This window comes from Barbus barbus (assembly GCF_936440315.1).
Source record: "Barbus barbus genome assembly, chromosome: 1".
Lineage (NCBI taxonomy): Eukaryota > Metazoa > Chordata > Actinopteri > Cypriniformes > Cyprinidae > Barbus > Barbus barbus.
Window position 1 is genome coordinate 2,483,699 of NC_136729.1, and position 20,368 is coordinate 2,504,066.

The 20,368-nt window shown below is 44.4% G+C and overlaps 1 protein-coding gene across 1 annotated transcript in view; it reads right to left on the reverse strand.

The window, feature by feature from the left end:
- Positions 1 to 19,934, reverse strand: part of LOC306878353 (putative killer cell immunoglobulin-like receptor like protein KIR3DP1) — a 48,248-nt gene extending 28,314 nt beyond the window's left edge. The window contains exons 1-2 of the mRNA XM_079430641.1: positions 19,885 to 19,934; positions 5,788 to 5,823 (exon numbers count right to left, since the gene is read on the reverse strand). Of these exons, the coding sequence (XP_079286767.1) occupies positions 5,788 to 5,823; positions 19,885 to 19,915 (67 nt within the window). The 5' untranslated portion in view covers positions 19,916 to 19,934. The remainder of the gene's footprint in view (positions 1 to 5,787; positions 5,824 to 19,884) is intronic.
- Positions 19,935 to 20,368: the final 434 nt, after the last annotated feature.

Sequence of the window (20,368 nt, forward strand, 5' to 3'; positions counted from 1 at the left end):
CTAAGGAGTGGGGAGCAAAAACAAAAAATACACCAGAGACCGTTGCTTTAAATACAAAAGGCCGGCAATTTACTGAATGCAAAACACACATAGAATATACAGTACGCAAAATAAACAAAAATAATACCCTGCAGATTTTCAGTATTGAGGTAGGTATAATAAATGGAAAGGTATTTCACTTCCTTTTTGTTGTTTGGTTCACCTAAGTTATTTTAGTCAGGCTAGTCTAGGTTAGACCGGTCTTTATCTAGGTTGCACCTATTTTAGAATTCCTATTTTTCTTCCTGAGTTAACTCTTTTTCCCTTTCTTTTACAGGTAAGAAAACACCTTCAATTTACACAACCAAATCAAAGTGGACCACAACAATTTCAAATCACATTCAAACATATGAACTCAATATGAAAATAAAAGTATAACACCTTAAACTCAAGTTCAAGTCCAAATGTGAGTTCAATTATTCAGTTCAATGAAGAGCTTCAGTTCGATTCAGTTCAAAAATAATGATTCAATCAGTTTCCAGTTCAGTTCAAAAATAATGATTCAATCAGTTTCCAGTTCAGTTCAAAACCAATTCCTGATACTCGATAGATTTCCTCACTGATGCAATGGAGAAAAGTTGGACGTCTGGGTCTGGCTCGCCATCTTGAATCCCGTCTGTGCATGTGCACACCCGCACACTGCAGACCAATCCTCGCTCCGACCAAGCTTCAAACTAAGCAGAAAACCTGACCAAAACCGGTGTGGCTTAGTTCTCATAAAATCCCCGTCAGTTCCCGACCAGGAAAGTTATGTTATTCAACTGCACAATCAACTTTTTTTTCACTCTTTTCTCTGCTTATTAAACACAGCTCGTTCTCTCTGCTGCAACGTCACTGAAGTACTGTGTCTAGCGTCACTTGTCCCTTAAAGGGGCAGTGACATGAATTTTCTGTCAGCATATTTTTAATCTTAAAACATTAAATTGTTGTATTAACATTTTTAATTAACGCTGATGAATTAACTTACATTAAATGAATCACTTAACTTTCTAACTTATTTATGCAGCTTTTAAACTATTTATTCTTATTTATCATATTTTAACATGGGTTACATCTGCGTGTGTATGTTGGGAGTTGGGAACCAGTGAGAAAATGTCCGGTACCCGGTAACTTTACCAGTAATATTCATTTAGTTCTGCTTAACGGTTCCTGAAGGCTGTAATTAACAGTTGCCAGGAACTGTCTACTGACTAAATCAGCCATCAACACAGCCGTGTATGATTTGTTTACATACGAGCTGCGGTAACTTAGGTCTAACTTATATCTGTTGAGTTAGTACGGTGTGTGTGTGTGTGTGTATACCTGTTTTTCTATCCCGGTGTGACTATGACATATGACTATGTCTGTGACATAGCAAATCAATGAATAAAAAGATTAAAAAATATATAGTCTAAGAGTTATTATTACTTATAATGATTTCGTTAATAACTTGACAGCACTTAAATGTGTATTCTTACAAGTTAAAGAATAATGTTTGTGTGATTTCTATTTTTCACCTTTATGAGGCAAAAAAACAAACAAAAAAAAAAAAAAACTGGCTGGTAAAACGTTACTGTGGCAGGTGGATTTTTAAATCCACCTACCACAGTGGCTGGTGGTCAAAAAAGTTAACTTCAGGCCCCGCATACATACTCTATACAAAGCATTTTTTTTATATTTTCTTTTCTTTTTTTATTACTCAAATAATTATTTTTGTATTTTTTAATGCTCAAATAAATCACATATGATGTCTAAAGTTCTGTCTATTATTTTATAATTGAAAAACTATGCAGGAATATGTATAATGACTAAAATAGTTTGTATAATTCTGCAATCCATTTGGTGGTTATTTTTCCTCAAACAATGGGGTGGGAGGACTATAAATAGTTTCAGAAAAAATATTGCAGCAATCTCATTTTTCAAGGTATCTTACAAAAACACCACATGTTGGCTGGCGACAGCCTATGACGTCACTACCGGCGTGACTACAGTATAAAGGGGCACCGGGAAAATACGTCATCCTCTTCTTCGTCTTCAGTGACTGTTTTGTTTGAAGCGTGCATTCTACTGGTAAGAACGTTTTTCTACTGTTACCATGGCGAGCACTAGCAAGGCGTTTAAGAGATGTGTGCATCCGTGTCCTTGTTATTTGACACCTGATGACACACACGATCTTTGTGTCTTTTGTTTGGGTGAGGAGCACGCACGCGATGTCCTCGAGGGGGCAGTCTGCGTGCACTGTGAGCTTTTTCCTATGAGAAAGCTCTGCTCTTGTCTGTCTCTCTTTTCGAGAAAGGAGGGGCAGCCGTCTGTTTCCCGCGGTTCTGGACCTACTGTTGCCGAGGCATGGGGGAAAATGAACTCATGGGGCTCGCAGGCGGATCTGGCTGATGACTTAGAGAGGGGCCTTTCCTTCTCGCGCTCATCGGCCGCTTACGAGAGTGAGTTGCTGGATGATGATGATGCGATCTCTCTGACATCATCTTATCCAGCAGCTAGGGTGAAGAAGTTGTGACCGAGCCCTCTCAATCTTCCTGCCCTGCGTATGAAGAGTTGTTGGAGGTTATGGAATGCACCACGGAGAGGCTTGACTTGCCGTGGAAGCGAGCCAAAATGGTGGTGCCGCGGGGTCATCTCGATGATCGTTATCTTTCTGGCCATAGCCCCCTAGCTTGAGTGAGCCTTCCTTTTCTTGCTGATCTCCATGCGGAGGTTGAGAGGAAATGGAAAATGTTGTGGTAAGATCGCATATCAAGTCTTTTTGCGTTCTTTCTAAAAACCTGTATGGTAGGGGTTATGTGCTAAGGCTTCGTGCCCCTTCTTTGAGTTGGTCAGGCCCCAGTTTCGCCTTGGGCCCCACTCTACCTATTTCTCCCAATATTTCTGGGCTTGAACAGTGGGGTGCTACCAAGGGTCTGTTGAGACAGTTCCCTCAGCGAGCTCGTGCAGAGCAAGCGGTAGCCCCTGGGTGACAGGCCAGGACCTTGGCACTTGGCCGTATCCCCTTAAAGGAATATTTTCTTATGATTCTAAGCTTTCGAGCTCTACCCTGGGTCCGGGAGTCCTGGCCCTTAACAGGTACGTTTTTTAGGGTATGCAGACACTACGGGTCTTTGGCCGTAGGGGATAATGTCACTGACAGCCGTCTAACCGTCCCAGGGGCAACTCCCTTAGCCCGATAGAGTTGGTACTTAGTGCTCGCCTTTTTGTGCTTGGCTTGCACTCCCCTCAGCATGGTGGCGTGGGTATTCCGTTCCCCATAGCAACCCCTAGAGGACGCAGTTCGAAGTTCCCTCAAAAGGGAACGTCTCAGGTTACGTATGTAACCATGGTTCCCTGAGTGAGACACTGAGTGCTCGGTGCCATGCTTCGGATGCAAGCTTCAGACGAAGAAGTGGATGACATATTTTCACCAATTTACAACGTATTTATGTGGTGTTTTTGTATGTATGCTTCAGACACGGGTCACGCTGACGGCGATTCCCCATAGCGACCTCTAGAGGACGCAGTGTCTCGTTCCCTACTCAGGGAAACATGGTTACATACTTAACCTGAGACAGTCCCCCGAAATGAGGGAAAGAGACATTGGTCTTATTGCCGAGTCACCGAGCTCAGGATCTTAGAATGCCAAGTTGCTTCAGTCAAAGATTCTGAATGTATGACGTACAAGCACTGCCTTATATAGAGTGGGATTCCCACTCATATTTTGCGTGCTTCAACGCCATTGGCCAGTTTCACTAGCGTGATTCAATAAGGCTTCAGTAGTATTCGAGGAAAATTTATTTCCCATAGCAATGTCTCGTTCCCTCATTTCAAGGAACCGAGGTTACATGAGTAACCGAGAGTGTTTTCTCATACGAGTAAATATTCTCACTGAGGAAACATCACAGCATCACTCATGATTTTTTCTTCCTGTTTTTCTCAGGTATCAGATCACTAGAATGATTATAATGCATTTCTAAAATGGGTCTGAATGTTAAGAGTATACGTAACCAAATTAATCTTTTATAGACTGAGAATGAGAAATGTTTCAGGGAAATTTTGCATACTGTTATAGGTTAATATATTTGCAAAACAAAAGGAGTATCTACACTACTCTAACCGATCGATTGCGAATATGAGTTGTGAAGTGTGTTTATACGAGTAAATGTTCTCGCTGAGGAAACATCACAGCATCACTCGTGATTATTTCTCCCTGTTTTTCTCAGGGTGTTACACATACACATTTGTGTCCTCATAAACCATGAATGATGGATCACCAGAGTTGTTTTATAGTGCTGCCACTCAATTTCTCTGAATTTGTTTTCTGCTTTGTGGCTGATTTACTGACTTTATTTGACAAATTATCAAATTAATTATCTAAATTATTTGACATATTATTTATCCGCCATTCATTTCCTCTGCAGGGTCTGGGGAGACACCGAACATCCTAAATGTGAGTGCTATCTTTTATTTATCTGAGGGGATTAAGATTTAAAGGCACACAGTCATTTATTACAGTGTAAATTATTGCAATAAACTACTATAAGATTGGATTGGATTGGATTCAATTTATTGTCATTGCACATGTAGGTACAAGGCAACGAAATGCAATAGAGAAGAAGAGATACAGCATAACATGAGGAAAGAGAGGAGAAAAAAAGTGTCCTCACACTACGTCCTTGGAAGAGGGTGCAGTGAGAGAACAGACAAAAAAACCTCAGCATAAAGCACAGTCAACACAGAAACATAACTTGCATAGTAATCCTAGTTCAGACGAAACAGCCATCCGGCCAGCAGCCATTGCAGCGCCAACCCACGGACCCGTTAACACCTGACAGGATGAAGCGACGAAGGCGTGGGATGGGGGTAGGGAGGTGTATGAGTGTGTGTATGTGTGAGTTCGTGTGAGTTCGTATGCCTTGAAATCAGTCTCGCCAGCACTCCAAACCAGTCGACACAGTTCGCAGGTTGTGATGCGACATAGCAATTGCCATGGAAACGACCTTGGACAGAGCACAAGCGCCCGACAATAACAAGGTGTTTTTGGGAGGAGGGAATGGAAGAAAGAGCGTCTCCCTGCAGTATTCACCGGAGAGTTGATACCAGAGCGGCCTTGCCAAGCCGTTCTGTTGTGGGAAGCCGGAAAGAGATAAGATTGTTTTGTCTTAGTGCGAACAGCTGTCTTCCAGTTTCACAGCTATTCTCATTGTCCATTCTGATCTCTATGTCCGTCAATTTTTCATGACGGGCAGCCTTGAGAGGTTTTGGATAGCCAGTCCCGTCTCCTTAATTTTCTGATAATTTAGGGCAACGCCTAATCCAAATAGCAGAAACCCAGTTATCATTGTTCCGAATAAGAAGATGTCTTCAATGTCCTCCACGGAGAGAGCCGCCAGACACACGACCCGCCATCTCTCCCATGCGTCCATCGTGTAGCCAGCAGCAAACGTCCCAGCGGGACATTCCGGTTCTCCAAATCCCGCTTTCCTAGTCGAGAAGATGGTGTCAATTGCATTTAGAGACCAGTTGATCAGATCCATAATTTCGGTTTTGTAAATAGTGCAGCGAGAGTCTCTTAAGAGGACAGGACAATACAAGAGAGCAAGCAGGGAAGTTCAGGAGGGAGGGAGGGAAGAAAAATGCGACCGCCTTCGAACAGAGCCAAACGAGAATCCATGTAGTATTCATGTAGTATGGATCGGTGTGATCCATGTAGACAAATAAACTATTACAACACAATTCACATTTGTTTAATAAATCAAATACACTGCAGTAAAAGCACAGTACCTTCAGTGAGTCCAGCGTGGATGAATGACATCAGCACTAAAAGCAGAAGATACACAGACATGAAACATTTCCATTAATTCAGCACAATGCAGATCACTGAAACATGTTTAGATTTTCAACTGAAAGTGTTTTAAGTGTTTTGATGCTCATCCATGAGAAGCAATGGTGGAGATTGTCCATCATTTAACATCAACACACACACTGACGTCACAGGACTCATGAACTGATATGAGAGTCGATTCTCTGATGGATTCACTGCTGCCCAGCCAGAGAAGAATCACAACATACAACACATGAACATACTGTCATCGACCAATGTGATGCCACACAGTGAAGGTCTCTTTAAGTGCTTTTAAGTTTTCTTAGTATTCTTTATAAATGAACAACTTCTTAAACTCAAATGGATACCTGAACCATTTTTAAATCTGGATTCTGACCGCATCACAGCACAGAGACAGCTTATAAAGATAATAAATTATATTAACCCTTTCAGTGGTGAGTTTAAAATATTCTAGCGGTCCCCCCAGAGTGAGTTTTTTTAAGGCGACCGTTATTTTAGAATGTTTGCCCTTACTGTTTCCATGGCGACACGTCATGATTGTCACGTGACACACCGCGGCCACAATAACAGTGTATGAAAGATGGATCGCTTTTATTTCGTTTTTCCTTTTTTATTTAATATATTCACAAACTTGCTTACCATGTCATGGACATTCTGATATTCCTATTCACAAATATGTGTAAATGAGTGTGTTTTGTCAAACACCTTTATAAATAATATTGATCTGTAACGTGAGAAGGGTGCCACCATGTTTGTTCGCGCCACAGTTCAGAGAGTCCTGTCAGTCAGATTTACAGCATGTGAATTCATCAATTTCTCCCGAAATGCATGCAAGTAACTTAAGTGGCTGGTGAGCTGGGTGAAGAATAGAGTGAACTTTATAGTTACTCTAAATGTATTGTTTTACTAGTACTTATGTGTATTTAAATGTCTGAAACCTAAAATGTGCATTATGTGGTTAAGTGAAGTGACATTCAGCCAAGTATGGTGACCCATACTCGGAATTCGTGCTCTGCATTTAACCCATCCAACGTGCACACACACAGCAGTGAACACACACACACACACCGTGAACACACACCCGGAGCAGTGGGCAGCATTTATGCTGCAGCACCCGGGGAGCAGTTGGGGGTTCAGTGCCTTGCTCAAGGGCACCTCAGTCGTGGTATTGAGGGTGGAGAGAGCGCTGGACATTCACTCCCCCCACCTACAATACCTGCCGGCCGGAGACTCGGACCCGCAACCTTTGGATTACAAGTCCGACTCTCTAACCATTAGGCCACGACTTCTCCTACCCTAAGAACACTGAATAGTTCTGATAATATGACAATCGCAGTGCAAGTCTCTCTCTGGCTCAGAGCCAGTCAATGCACGAAACCAAGGCTGGACTGGGACAAAAAATCGGCCCTGGCATTTTGGCCCAGACCGGCCCACTACATACGATCAAAATACTACCCATCTTTGCACGCTCTTGAATATGTATACCAGCTCCTATTACATAAAAGCACTAAAGCCATATAATAATAGGTAGGAAAGAGTGAGAGTTGACATTAAAAACTTCTAAAAAGTGTAATTTATTAATATAATAAAACTATAATCCACACTGATGAATCCTAAAACTATAGGCCTATATAGTTATGACATCCTGTGTGTGTGCCTGTGTGTTTGAGGGAGAAAGGGATGCGACATGATAAATTGTTGATCAGATGATCACTGTTTCCCATAGTATAGCATTAAATATACTGTAAACTTACTTAGTCAAATTTGTTAACTCCTTGGATGAACCTTTAAAAGCATAAGAAGGCATCCTGTGTGTTTGTGTGTGTGTGTGTGTGTGTGTGTGCAGTGGTGTATAAAGTACCCGAAAGGTATAGGTGTTCCTCTATTTTGTTGAAAGTAACGAATATGCTTTGGGGAAATGTATCGGGGTAAAAGTAAAAGTTGACTGAAATATTAAAACTCAAGTAGGCTACAGATACTCCCAAAAAATACTTAAGTACTGTAACGAAGTAAGCTGCGTATGGCCCCCGAAACACCAGGGGGCCCCCTTGCTCTTAAAGATATTTTAGTTTCAGTTTTGAATTTGGCCAGCAGTTATAAAAATATGAATAATCATTTATTTTAATGCGGTGCGCTGTCAGCCTCTCTACATAAAAATCAGTCAAATCATATAACGTGAATGTTGTACAGTCTCTTGCTCGAGACTAAAAAAAACGAGTTGAAGCGTACCAAGAGATACTGTTTCTCGAGCGCTTTCCATGAGCGCGAATTGAGACGGAGAGAAACACGGAGAAATGCGTTTCATCCATTCTTTCAGAGGATGGAGAGTAAGGGATCATTCGCACAATCACAATCACAATCACTTGGTTGACCCACACCCACTTAAGTGATTACCAGCTTGCATCAGTTGCTTTTATAGTGTGCACTTAAACTCTAAAGATCACGGTTATTTTATTGCAACATTTTTTAGCGTTTGGATAGTTTTTGTGTAACCCAGCTCCTATAGGACAGTTGCAACAATCCAGTGTGAGTGCGAGCAGATATATATTCTCTTCGGTGAGAGCAGTTCTCAGTGCTGCTGACTTATGTCTTTGGTCAAATCATTGTAGCTGTTTATTCTTTGCTTTTATGGTTATGATTATTTTTATGATTATTTGGATTCCTTTTTGTGTAATGCACTTTCAATTACCATTTCGTAAGTGTATATATACACATTTATATGTATTCTATATATTCAAATACATACTTCAAATGGGAAATGTGTAATTCACACTTTATGGTGAGGAGAGCAAACCAATAATGAACTAATAAGAACAGGAACATAACCAAAAAGGATATGGGAGGAACCAACACAAAAGGACTAAACCAATAATACACAAACTATATGAGACAAAACACAACAAAAGAGTTCATAAATGTGACAGTAACAACTTCCCAAAGGTTTTTGGATCATTTTTGTACTTTGAGACATTTTAAATTTAAAAAAAAAAAAGGCTTGCCATTTTGTACTGGGAACACTAAATGCGCTATAGGGTTAATTGTGACATTATACATGAAAATAACAGAGACCCTACATGTATTCTAAATGTACAATATCAAAATCCTCTCAAATTTTTAAATGGGGATTTTTGGAGATCCGTATTGACAGCCAGGTTCATTTAGATGTTCCCACATAAAGTTCTCCAGTGAAGTGCAGACATGATGCAAGTGTTGTAAATGGCAGCTGCACTCTGTATAATTTTAAACATAGTCTAAAGTCTCTAGTATAAATAAAGTTTTTTTTATAGAAAAATTTCAAAGCACCTTTTATATTTCTCTAAATTGTTTATATAAAACATAATTAGTTAAAATTTTGTTTCAGAGATTCCTGGATTCTCAATGAGCTGAGAAGGCTAAGGACAGAGGCATGACCTCAAGCTGAAAGTGAGGTAAATAGAAAATTGTATTTAGAAAAAAAATTTCTGTTTCAATCCTCAAATTTGATTGACCCGTTGGTGGTCCAAGACATTTCACTGTTTGTATTACTCTGTGTTCACAATATTCCAGATTATGTATGTGGTGCACAATAGAAGCAAGTTGGGGAATGGATTGATCTGAATTGAGGAGCATGTTTTTTGAAAGCCCTCAATGCTCCTATTTAGTGAGTAGGGTGCAGAAAAAGAAAACCTAGAGTGGAGTATATGTGTTGCTCACATACTAAACACACTCTTTGTCACACACTCAGTTTCATAATGAACTGAAAACATTTGTACACTTCTCATGATAAAATAAAAGTTATCTACTAATGTGTTTTGCACAGTTGCTTTGGCAAAACATCTGTCAAACAAACTAAAATTGAAGTGTGTTATTGCTTAGTGCCATTGTCAAATTGCAAAATGAAATAAGATAAGTGTAATCAGGGATTTCTCTGATGCACTCAAATATACCAGAATTAATTATCTGTGGAACTATTGGTGGAAATTAAGTTATTGGTGCAATAACAATGTTTGAATTGTCCTTCTTATGGCCAATAATATATCATCTGCTGATATGTCATGCATCGCTACTCACTATTAATTACATTTTTAATGTACTGTTGTAAAAGATAAATATCAAAATTGCAGTCATGTTGTTGTTTTATCATTGTTCCTATGGACACATGATAGCTGTGCTCATATTCAGAACAACAGCAAAACAGTACAACATGGTTTTGGCTTTGGTCTAATAATGTATAGACTTTCCTGGAATTTTTTTCCAAAGGAAAAAAGGACTACAAAGGAATGTAGTCTGTGAGGAGTTTTTTTTTTCTAACACTTTATATCAGGGGTATCACACTCAGCTCCTCGAGGGCAACTGTCCTAGCTTTGTTCTAAACCTGCTCCAACACACATATCGGTAGTTTTCAAACCAACCTAAAGAACCACTTGTCAGTTATTTATTAATGTATATTATTCATGTCCATTTTTTTTTATTTTGCAGAAAAAGTGAGATGTGCTTTCCCTATTCTCAGCCTCAGACATCACGCCCACAGACCGTGGGCTAAACGTCTGATACATATGGCAGACAGAAGTGGAAACACTTCAGGAGTTTCGAAGTCATCATCGGATTGGTTGAATTATACAGGATTTCCGGGAGACGTCCGAGAGTTTTACACACTGGTTTGTTATTGTGGTGACATTTCCACACCCAGAAACATGATGCTGAACGAAATGAACTGTGATTGGTTGTTTGACATGTCGGTCAAATGACCTCATGGTCATTTGACACAAAAACATGACCTCATGGCCTTGGTCAATGAAAGCTGCCATGGATTCCAGACCTTCAGCCATCAGTCTGAAGCTCTGACTACGCAAAACAATGCTTTCCCTAAAGTGGACACAGGATCCCTGAGAGAGGCTGCTCACAACAAATTATCACATGAGCGAAAGCTTAATTGTGAGATTTTAATATTTGAATACTGTGAATTTGCATTTTCATGCTTAGTTTAATTGTGCCTTATGTTGTTTTATTGTGTCATATACCCTAGTTTGTAGTGTACACAGATGATATTACACATGGTGAATAAATGTTTAAATGTAATATGGCAGATGTAGTATGGTGTCACATTTTTGTATTTGTAACATTTTTAAGATTATGACAAGTATGCTAGTAATACCACAGGATTATGACAGAAAAACTATGGTTTCACTCCGTCTCGAATCGCGCTCATGGAAAGCGCTCGAGAAACAGTATCTCTTCCGTGGCTCGGTATGCTTTCAACTCATTTTTTAGTAAGATCAAGAGACTGTACGACAATCATGTTACATGATTTGACTGATTTTTACGTGACAGCACACCGCATTAAAATAAATTATCATTTATGTTTTCATTACCGCTAGCCAAATTCAAAAACAAAACTAAAATTAAAACATCTTTGAGAGCAAGGGGGACCCTGGTGTTTCGGGGGCCCTATGCAGCTTCCGTATTCTGCGTATAGGGAGGATTGGCATTTTCTGAATGTCAAGCATTAGTGGATCATGTTCATATGTTAATGTACTGAACTAATGCTGTGCTTTTACTGCAAAGAACTGGAGAATAAGTGACTTCACACATCCTCTGAAAATGACAGACAAGCTGGTTAAAAATATGTGAAAAAAGTGTCTCAGAAAACAGAAGTTAGTTCTGAGAAAAGCTTGAGCATCATTTGTTGGCAGATGCTTTGACACATTGTGCTTGATGCAATGAAAGTAATTTTAAGTGTGATTTAAGTAAGCATCCACATTTTTTTTTGGGGGGAGGGCACTATATTAACAATTAATTTTCAATAAGAGGGGCAGAAAGAATTAAAAGTGTTAGAGAAACTTTTGTGTTTCGCCACTGTTCTCAAACTCTCTGAATCTCTAAAGGAGAGTCTATTAAAAGATACAATATCATACAACACAAAACGTCTCAGGTTACGCATGTAACCATGGTTCCCCGAAGGGAACGAGATGCTGCGTCAGATATGCTTTGGGACCGCCTTCAGCGTGACCATGCTCTGAATTATCTGTACAATCAGTCCAATGGAAGGGCGAGGCGTCACGGGCGGGTGACGTCATGACCAGGAAGCTTTAAAAGCACGTGAGTTGGAGCCGGCTTCAGCTTCTAAGAATGAAGCAAGCTCTGGCAGGGATGCCGGAGGAATGGCCTCGAGACGCAGCGTCTCGTTCCCTTCGGGGAACCATGGTTACATGCATAACCTGAGACGTTCCCCTTCAGGAACTCGAGCTGCGTCAGATACGCTTTGGGAACGAGATACCCACGACGCCAGACTGACAAGTCCCTGACTAGTGTGTACTAGGACGAGAGGACAGAAGTGCCCAGAGCAGCTCGAATATCGAGGTCATAAAACCTTACAAAAGTGAGGGCCGTGGACCACCCAGCAGCGTTGCAGATGTCCTGCATAGACACACCTGCTAGGAGGCCTTGGAGGCCGCCACACCTCGGGTTGAGTGAGCTCTGACTCCCATCGGCGAGGGGAGCTGAGAGGACTCATAGGCAATATTAATAGCATCCACTATCCAAGCTTCTGCTGGTCGGGCTCCCCGAAGGAAGGAGGACAGAAGGCCTGAAGTACGACGGGCTGTGGCATCACAGAGGAAACTTTAGGTACATACCCCGCTCGGGGGTAGAGAAAAAACTTTGGCCATACCGGGCACAATGTCAAGATAGGCAGGGGCCACTGAAAGGGCCTGCTTGCAAAGAGCCTCTAGTACCACAGCCAGGTCCCACGTGGGGACACGTGAACGTACCGGCGGCCTCAGCGCACCGTGGAAGAAACATGTAACTAGGGGGTGTCTAACCACTGACTGACCACTGACAGGAACGTGGTAGGCCGCAATGGCCGCCACGTACACATTAATGGTGGAGTGGGTTAACCCTGCGGAGAGACGGGCCTGCACAAACTCCAGAACTGTACCAATCGGGCAGTTAGCTGGGTCGAGCTGGCAACCTCCGCACCATGAAGTGAAGATCTTCCACTTCAGGGCGTACAGTTTCCTCATAGAGGGAGCTCTGGATTGGAGAGTGGTCTCAGCAACCTTGGTTGAGAGACCAGAAGCTATGAGCTGTGCCCCCTCAGTGGCCACACCCACAGCTTCCATAGCTCCAGGCGAGGATGGACGATTGTGCCCCCCGCCTGTGAGAGGAGATCTACCCTGACGGGAATCTCCCATGGAGTGCCATCGAGGAGAGAAATCAGGTCCAAGAACCATACTCGGCCTGGCCAGAACAGCGCTACCAGAAGTAGACTGACCTCATCCCGGTGCACTCTCGCCAGAACTCCCGGGAGCAGAGCGATAGGGGGAAAAACGTACAGACGAAGCCTCGGCCAAGTCTGTACCATAGCATCCAGTCCTAGAGGAACTGGAGGAGTCAGAGAGGACCAGAGGGGACATTGAACTGACACTATAGTCGCAAACAGGTCCACCTGTGCCTGGCCAAACACTCTCCATATCTGCTTCACCACCTCGGGGTGAAGCATCCATTCCCCTGGCCTCGGCCCCTGTCTCGACAGAACGTCTGCTTCCACATTGAGATGCCCAGGAATGTGCACTGCTCTTAATGAGAGGAGTTTGCCCTGGGACCACACAAGGATCTGGTACGCCAGCTTGTACAAGGGTCGCGACCGCAGACTTCCCTGGTGGTTTATGTACGAGACCACCAACATGCTGTCGGTGCGCACCAACAGGTGGTGGTCTCTTAGGTCTGGGAGGAAGTGTTTGAGTGCTCGAAACACGGCCAGCATCTCCAGCCAATTGAAATGCCATGTCAGATGGCAGCCACTCCACAGACCGCGGGCAGGGTGGCCACTCATGATCGCTCCCCAACCGGTGAGGGATGCGTCCGTCGCTAGTGTTACACAGCGACAAGGAGCTCCCAACACCTGGCCCTGGGACAAGAACCAAGGTTTCCTCCACATGTCTAAGGCACGTATGCAACGTCTCATGACCTTGAAAGTGCAGAGTGGTTTTCCCCTCGGGGAGAACCCCTTGGTCTTGAGCCACCACTGTAGGGGTCTCATTTACAGCAGGCCAAAAGGTATCACGTTGGACGCAGCTGCCCTCAGACCCAGCAGTCTCTGAAACTGCTTGACAGTGAGTGACTGGCCTTCTTTCACTTTCTTGACTGTGAGGATCGACTCGTTACGAGCAGGGGACGAACGTGCCTGCATCGTGGTTGAATCCCACACCACGCCCAGATAAGTGGTCCTCTGTAATGGAGAAAGCGCACTTTTCTTGGCGTTTAGTCTTAACCCCAGGTCTTTCATGTGGGCGAGAATGACACCTCGATGTCGAATCGCCAGCTGCTCCGATTGAGCTAGAATCAACCAATCGTTGATGTAAAAGGGCAGGGTGAGAGGGAAAGGCCAACGGGAAGAACCCGATACTGAACTATGAGGTACCGGCTGTAGAACCCGGACTCTCTTTCCTGAGGAGGGACCACCTCGATGGTCTCCTTCCTCAAGAGAGTACTCTACTTCTCGTTCCCTTACCAGAGCCTGCTCAGGGCCCACCTGAGTGGGATTAACCCCGTTGAATTGAGGCGGAGGAGAACCAAACTGGATTCTGTATAGCCAAATAGTCTACTAAGGGAACCAGTCTCTCGAGACTGGCTTCTGGTGTACCCAGAGCGGCTAGCTCGGTGTCCTGGAACGGCACACCGGCAGGAGACGGCCGAACTAGCTGCTCTAGAGACCCCCGAAGGGGTGGTGAGCTTCTCAGTTCTGCTACGGTTCCGGGCGGAAGTAACTGAGAGAAGTGCTCGCTGGAGACCGCTGTGCCCTGGAACACTGGCAGGTTTGGCAGACCGATCTCCCGAGGGCACTGAGGAAAGATGGGCACCGTGTACCACGGTGTACACCGAACTTCCCCAGAGGGGCCTGCCCTCATGAGTCCTGGACCATAGCACCAGGACTGCCTCAGCTGAAGTCTCCTATTGAGATGACGGTCCTCAAACCCGCATCATTTATAGGAAGACTAGACTGATAGAACCAGAGCCTGCTCAGGCAGGACCCAATGAGACATGCTTAGCAGGGGCTCCCTCACCGCCAGATGCCTACTGAGGGAACCAGTCTCTCGAGACTGGCCTCTGGTGTGCTTAGAGCTGCTAGCTCGGTGTCCTGGAACGGCACACCGGCAGGAGATGGCCGAACTAGCTGCTCTAGAGACCCCCAAAGGGGTGGTGAGCCTCTCAGTTCCGCTACGTTTCCGGGCGGAAGTAACTGAGAGAAGCGCTCGCTGGAGACCGCTGCGCCCTGGAACGCGGCAGGGTTGGCAGACCGATCTCCTGAGGGCACTGAGGAGAGACGGGCACCGTGTAATTCAAGATTCAAGAGTTTTATTCGTCACATACACAATTATACAGAGTATAACCAGCAGTGAAATGTAGGTCAGGTCCGCTCCAAGGACAGTGCAATTATAAAGTATACAAATATTAAGAGAAGAAAAGTAGAAAAAAATAAAAAAAATAAAATAAAATAAAAAGAATAAAATAAAAAGATAGATAAAAAATATAAATATAAATGTGCAGGTCAGTATGTTGTTGACTTAAATAGTACTAAGAGGAATGTGCAAAATAATGTGCAAAAAAGTTGTACAGGGTATATAATAGCAGCAATATGAGGTAGAAAAAATTATGAATAGCTTATTGATATGGTGATATTTACATGGAGTCAAGTGATGTTATGACACAGAGTTAGAGTTTAGGAGCCTGATGGCCTGGGGGAAGAAGCTCCTCCTAAGTCTCTCAGTTTTTGCCATCAGGCTACGGAAGCGCTTACCAGATGGAAGCAAAGTGAATAGCTGGTTACCAGGGTGATTTGAGTCCTTGATTATTTTGACAGCTCTATTTTTGCAGCGTTTGAGGTAGATGTCCTGCAGAGAGGGGAGAGCAGACCCTGAGATGCGCTCAGCTAAGCGCACAACTCTCTGTAGTGCTTTGCAGTCCTGATTTGAGCTGTTTCCATACCACACTGAGATGCACTGAGTCAATACACTTTCTATGGTCCCTGAATAGAAAGTTTTCAGGATTGCTGGTGAGACCCTGAATTTCCTCAGCTGTCGCAGATGGTACAGTCTTTGCCTGGCTTTCTTTACCTGAGTTTGGATGTGTGTAGTCCAAGTCAGGTTCTCGGAGATGTTTACACCGAGGTACTTGAAGCTACTCACCCTCTCCACAGGGGTCCCACTGATCATAAGAGGTGTGTAGGGCTGCTGCTGTCTCTTCCTGAAGTCCATGATCAGCTCTTTAGTTTTGCTCACATTCAGAGAGAGACAGTTGTCCTGGCACCATGATGTGAGTCTCTCTACCTCGTCCAAGTATGCGGTCTCATCGTTGTTGGAGATGAGGCCCAGAACCACAGTATCATCAGCGAATTTGACAATAGATGTGGAGCTGTGAGAGGACACGCAGTCATGCGTGTAGAGAGAGTAGAGCAGGGGACTCAGGACACAGCCCTGTGGGGCTCCTATGTTCAGAGTGATGGAGTTTGAGGTGAACTGGCCAACTTTCACCACTTGAGGTCTGCCGGTGAGGAAGTCTTGAATCCAGTCACAGAGTGAGGAGTTTAGGCCGAGGTCTGTGAGTTTAGATGCCAGCTTGATGGGGACTATAGTGTTGAAAGCTGAGCTATAGTCAATGAATAGCAGCCTTACATAATTTCCATTGTTGCTATCCAAGTGTGTGAGGGAAGAGTGGAGAACGTGAGAAATGGCATCGTCCGTGGATCTGTTTGGGCGATAGGCAAACTGAAGAGGGTCCAGAGTATCAGGGATGGAGGAGCAAATGTGGCTCTTTACAAGTCTCTCAAAAACCTTCATGACTATAGATGTGAGGGCAACTGGGCGATAGTCATTCAGGCAAGAGGGTTTATTGTTCTTTGGCACAGGGATAATGATGGATTTTTTGAATGAGGTGGGAACCACGGCGGTAGCAAGGGACTCATTAAAGATAGAAGTGAGCAAACCAGCGAGCTGATCGGCGCAGGACCTCAGAACACGGCCGGTTATCCCATCAGGTCCGGCTGCTTTCCTGACGTTCACTCTCTTTAGCGCCCTCCGAACCTCATCCTCCGACACGGTGATTACAGGATCATCGCTGCTCTGCCTGTTGCTTCCAGACGCGCTGGTCGGCAGAAACGCGCCACCGCCGTTGCCATCGAAGCGGCCGTAGAAGATGTTTAACTCGTCGGCCAGCAACGGATCTGCTCTCGCCTCCGCGGAGGATTTGTTTCCGAAGTCACAGATGGTCCTCAGTCCCTGCCACATCCGTCGAGAGTCGTTGAGCTGGAAATGAGACTCAATTCTCTCTCTGTATCTGTGTTTGGCGGCTCTTACTGCGCGTCGGAGAGCATAGCACGATGCTTTGTACTCGCTCGTATTCCCAGACAGAAGAGCCTCATTGTAAGCGGCGGTGCGTGTGTTAACCGCGGCACGGATTGTTCTGTCCACCCACGGTTTCTGGTTGGAGAATGTCCTTATCGTTATTGTTTCTGTAGCTTGCTCGGTTAGCGTGTTTACGAAGCTTAATGCTACATCTGTGAACTCGCTGACGTCAGAAGAACTCGCCCGGAACATGTCCCAGTCGACGTCATCAAGCGCCGCCTGCAGCATAGTCTCTGAGTGGGAGGACCAGCGCGTCACTACTCTCTGCACCGGAGGTTCCTGAACGAGCCTTTGTTTGTATCTCGGTGTTAGAAAGATGGCGGTATGGTCCGATTTGCCAAAAGCCGGTAGTGAGCGGGCTTTGTAGGCATCCTTGAACTGAGTGTAGCAATGATCCAGTGTGTTTGGTCCTCTAGTTGGACAGGATACATGTTGGTAAAAGTTCGGCATGACCTGCTTGAGGTTGGCTTTGTTAAAGTCCCCCGCGATGATGAAGGCAGCGTCAGGATGTTTGTTAATGTGGCCGCTGAGCACATCGTGAAGTTTAGACAAAGCCAAGCCAGTGTCCGCCTGTGGTGGAATGTACACAGCAGTAACAATGATCGATGAAAACTCCCGGGGCAGATAAAATGGGCGGCAGATAATGGAAAGATGTTCCAGATGAGGCGAGCAGGAACGCGACAGAATGGAGATATTCCTGGGGTCACACCATTTCTTGTTGATCATGAAACATACTCCTCCACCCCTGGATTTACCGGCCTCTGCTGTTCTGTCCGTCCGAAAGACAGAGAAGTTATCACTCGGCATTACAGCAGTGTCCGGGACCGAGGACGAAAGCCACGTTTCTGACAAACAAAGGATGTTACAGTCCCTAATGTCCCGTTGGAAACTAATCCTGGCTCTAAAATCGTCCATCTTATTCTCCAAGGATTGGACATTAGCGAGGAGAATGCTTGGGAGAGGAGGACTGTGAGCCCTTTTCCTGAGTCTGACTCGAATTCCAGCGCGCTTCCCGCGGTGTTTCTTGATCCGTCGCCTCGGGGGGGTGTTGTTTATCTCCGCGTTCCGAAGAATCTCCAGAGGCCACGCAGGATTTGTGGATAAAGTGTCCTGAAACAGGTTGGTGTAGCGGTTTCCAATGTCCAAAAGTGTTTCTATGTTGTAGGTGATCAGTGCCGACGTGAGATGTGTAAAAAGAGAAAGTAAAACTAAGTAAAAAGGAAGGTAGAAGCAAATTCTCAGTGGAGCGAACCTAACGGCGTCCGAACACAGCGGCGCCATCTTGTGTCCAAGCCGACACAAGATGGCGAAGTAATGCGATGTACGCCGCTCTTCCCCAGAGGGGCCGGCCCTCAGAAGTCCTGGGCCATAGGCAGCAGGACGTTTTAGCCAAAGACTATCCAGCGAGAATGACGATCCGCAGATCCGCCTTCTGCTAGAAGCCTTTGGCCCGGGAGCGCGACTCTGACTCCAATATTATCGGAAGTACGAGAGGTGATGCTCCCTAAATGAGGAGCTGGACCACATTTGGGGCTGCTCCGCCCAGCAGCCCCTACTGATAACCTCAACCTCCTCAGAGGAAGAAAGGTAAAGCATCGTGCTCTCACTCGAGAAAAGTCCCAAGAGGCTCCTATATACACATATATGTATGTGTATACACATATATAACTTCTCCTAGTTAGATGAAATACATCATTTAATTCCTCAAAAATTAAGTGCAGACAGACAACCAGACGAGTGAACATGGTCTGATATGAAAAGGATTCATAATAAGAATGAGAATGACGTAATGCATGCGGTCGCCTCAGCAACGCACGCTGCAACAGCGAGCTCTCACTCAAAGGGGGAAGAACCGCACCGCGGGCTTCCAGCCCCAAGCGAGAGTGCTAGTTCTGGGGAATGCAGGTGGAGATAGGGCGAACCCGTCTCCAACCCATCCACCAGATCCATGTTGCGATCCCCGCGATCTCACTCACCGCGAGATCTTACGGCGGGGAGAAGCACAATCAGAGCAGTGAGGAACACACAGCCTGAAGTGTGATCCGAGATCGCCCTTATGCTTTGATTTACTTGTGGCCTGGGACATAGTGCTTTATCTTGACAAACATCACCAAATAAGACTTACAAAACAAATATCAGACTGACAGACACACAGAGCGCTTGCTGAATGACAGAAAGCTGAAGCCGGCTCCACCTCACGTGCTTTTAAAGCTTCCTGGTCGTGACGTCACCCGCCCGTGTCGCCTCGCCCTTCCATTGGACTGATTGTACAGATAATTCAGAGCACGGTCACGCTGAAGGCGTTCCCAAAGCGTATCTGACGCAGCTCGAGCTCCTGAAGGGGAACTCATATTTGCACAAATACATCTGATTTAAGTGAACTACATTAAACAGGAAGAACAAGTTTTACAACAAAACCAAATATGTCCACAGGGCCTCCATCTTTCACGTGCAACACAGATAGATGCATGTGCTCTGAAACTCTGTATCTGATTCACACGTAACATATCACACTGAATCTGAACAATAAATAATAAGATAAGCACTGAGGCCCTCCTAAACACAGCACAACCACTCTTTTATCTTCAACTGAATACTGAAATAAAAACAGAAAAACAAAACAAAAGATAGTGTAGATTATAATGAAATACTCACAGAGCATGAGAGGTAGTGCACTGGACCCCATACTGACACATTAATAGACTGTTTCAACAGGGATGAGTGTGCTAAATGAAACGCTTCCTGTGTTTCACAATTCAAGAAGAGATGAGGGAGGAGACAAAACTGAAATGCATGAAGAAAAAGGAATAAACAGAGATCTATTCTAAGATATGTAGCTGCTCTTTCAGTGCATGCAAGCTGTTAAAGCTTCTACTTGAAAAGACTTTCACAGAGAATGTCTCCAGGTAATTGTTCTCACACTGCATTGTTTTGTTAGTTCACAACAGTCACAGCTGCACACATTACAGAGAGACCAGTAAATACCAAATCAAATCATGAGGTGAATCCTAATTCCTCTGCTTGTAAACAAGGTGCAGCGCATGTGTGTACTACATCAGCAGCACCACACGTGTGCATTGTGGTTCTCTCGACAATGGAGGCGGACTGTCCCAGGAGAGAAGAAATTGTTGAATAAAGT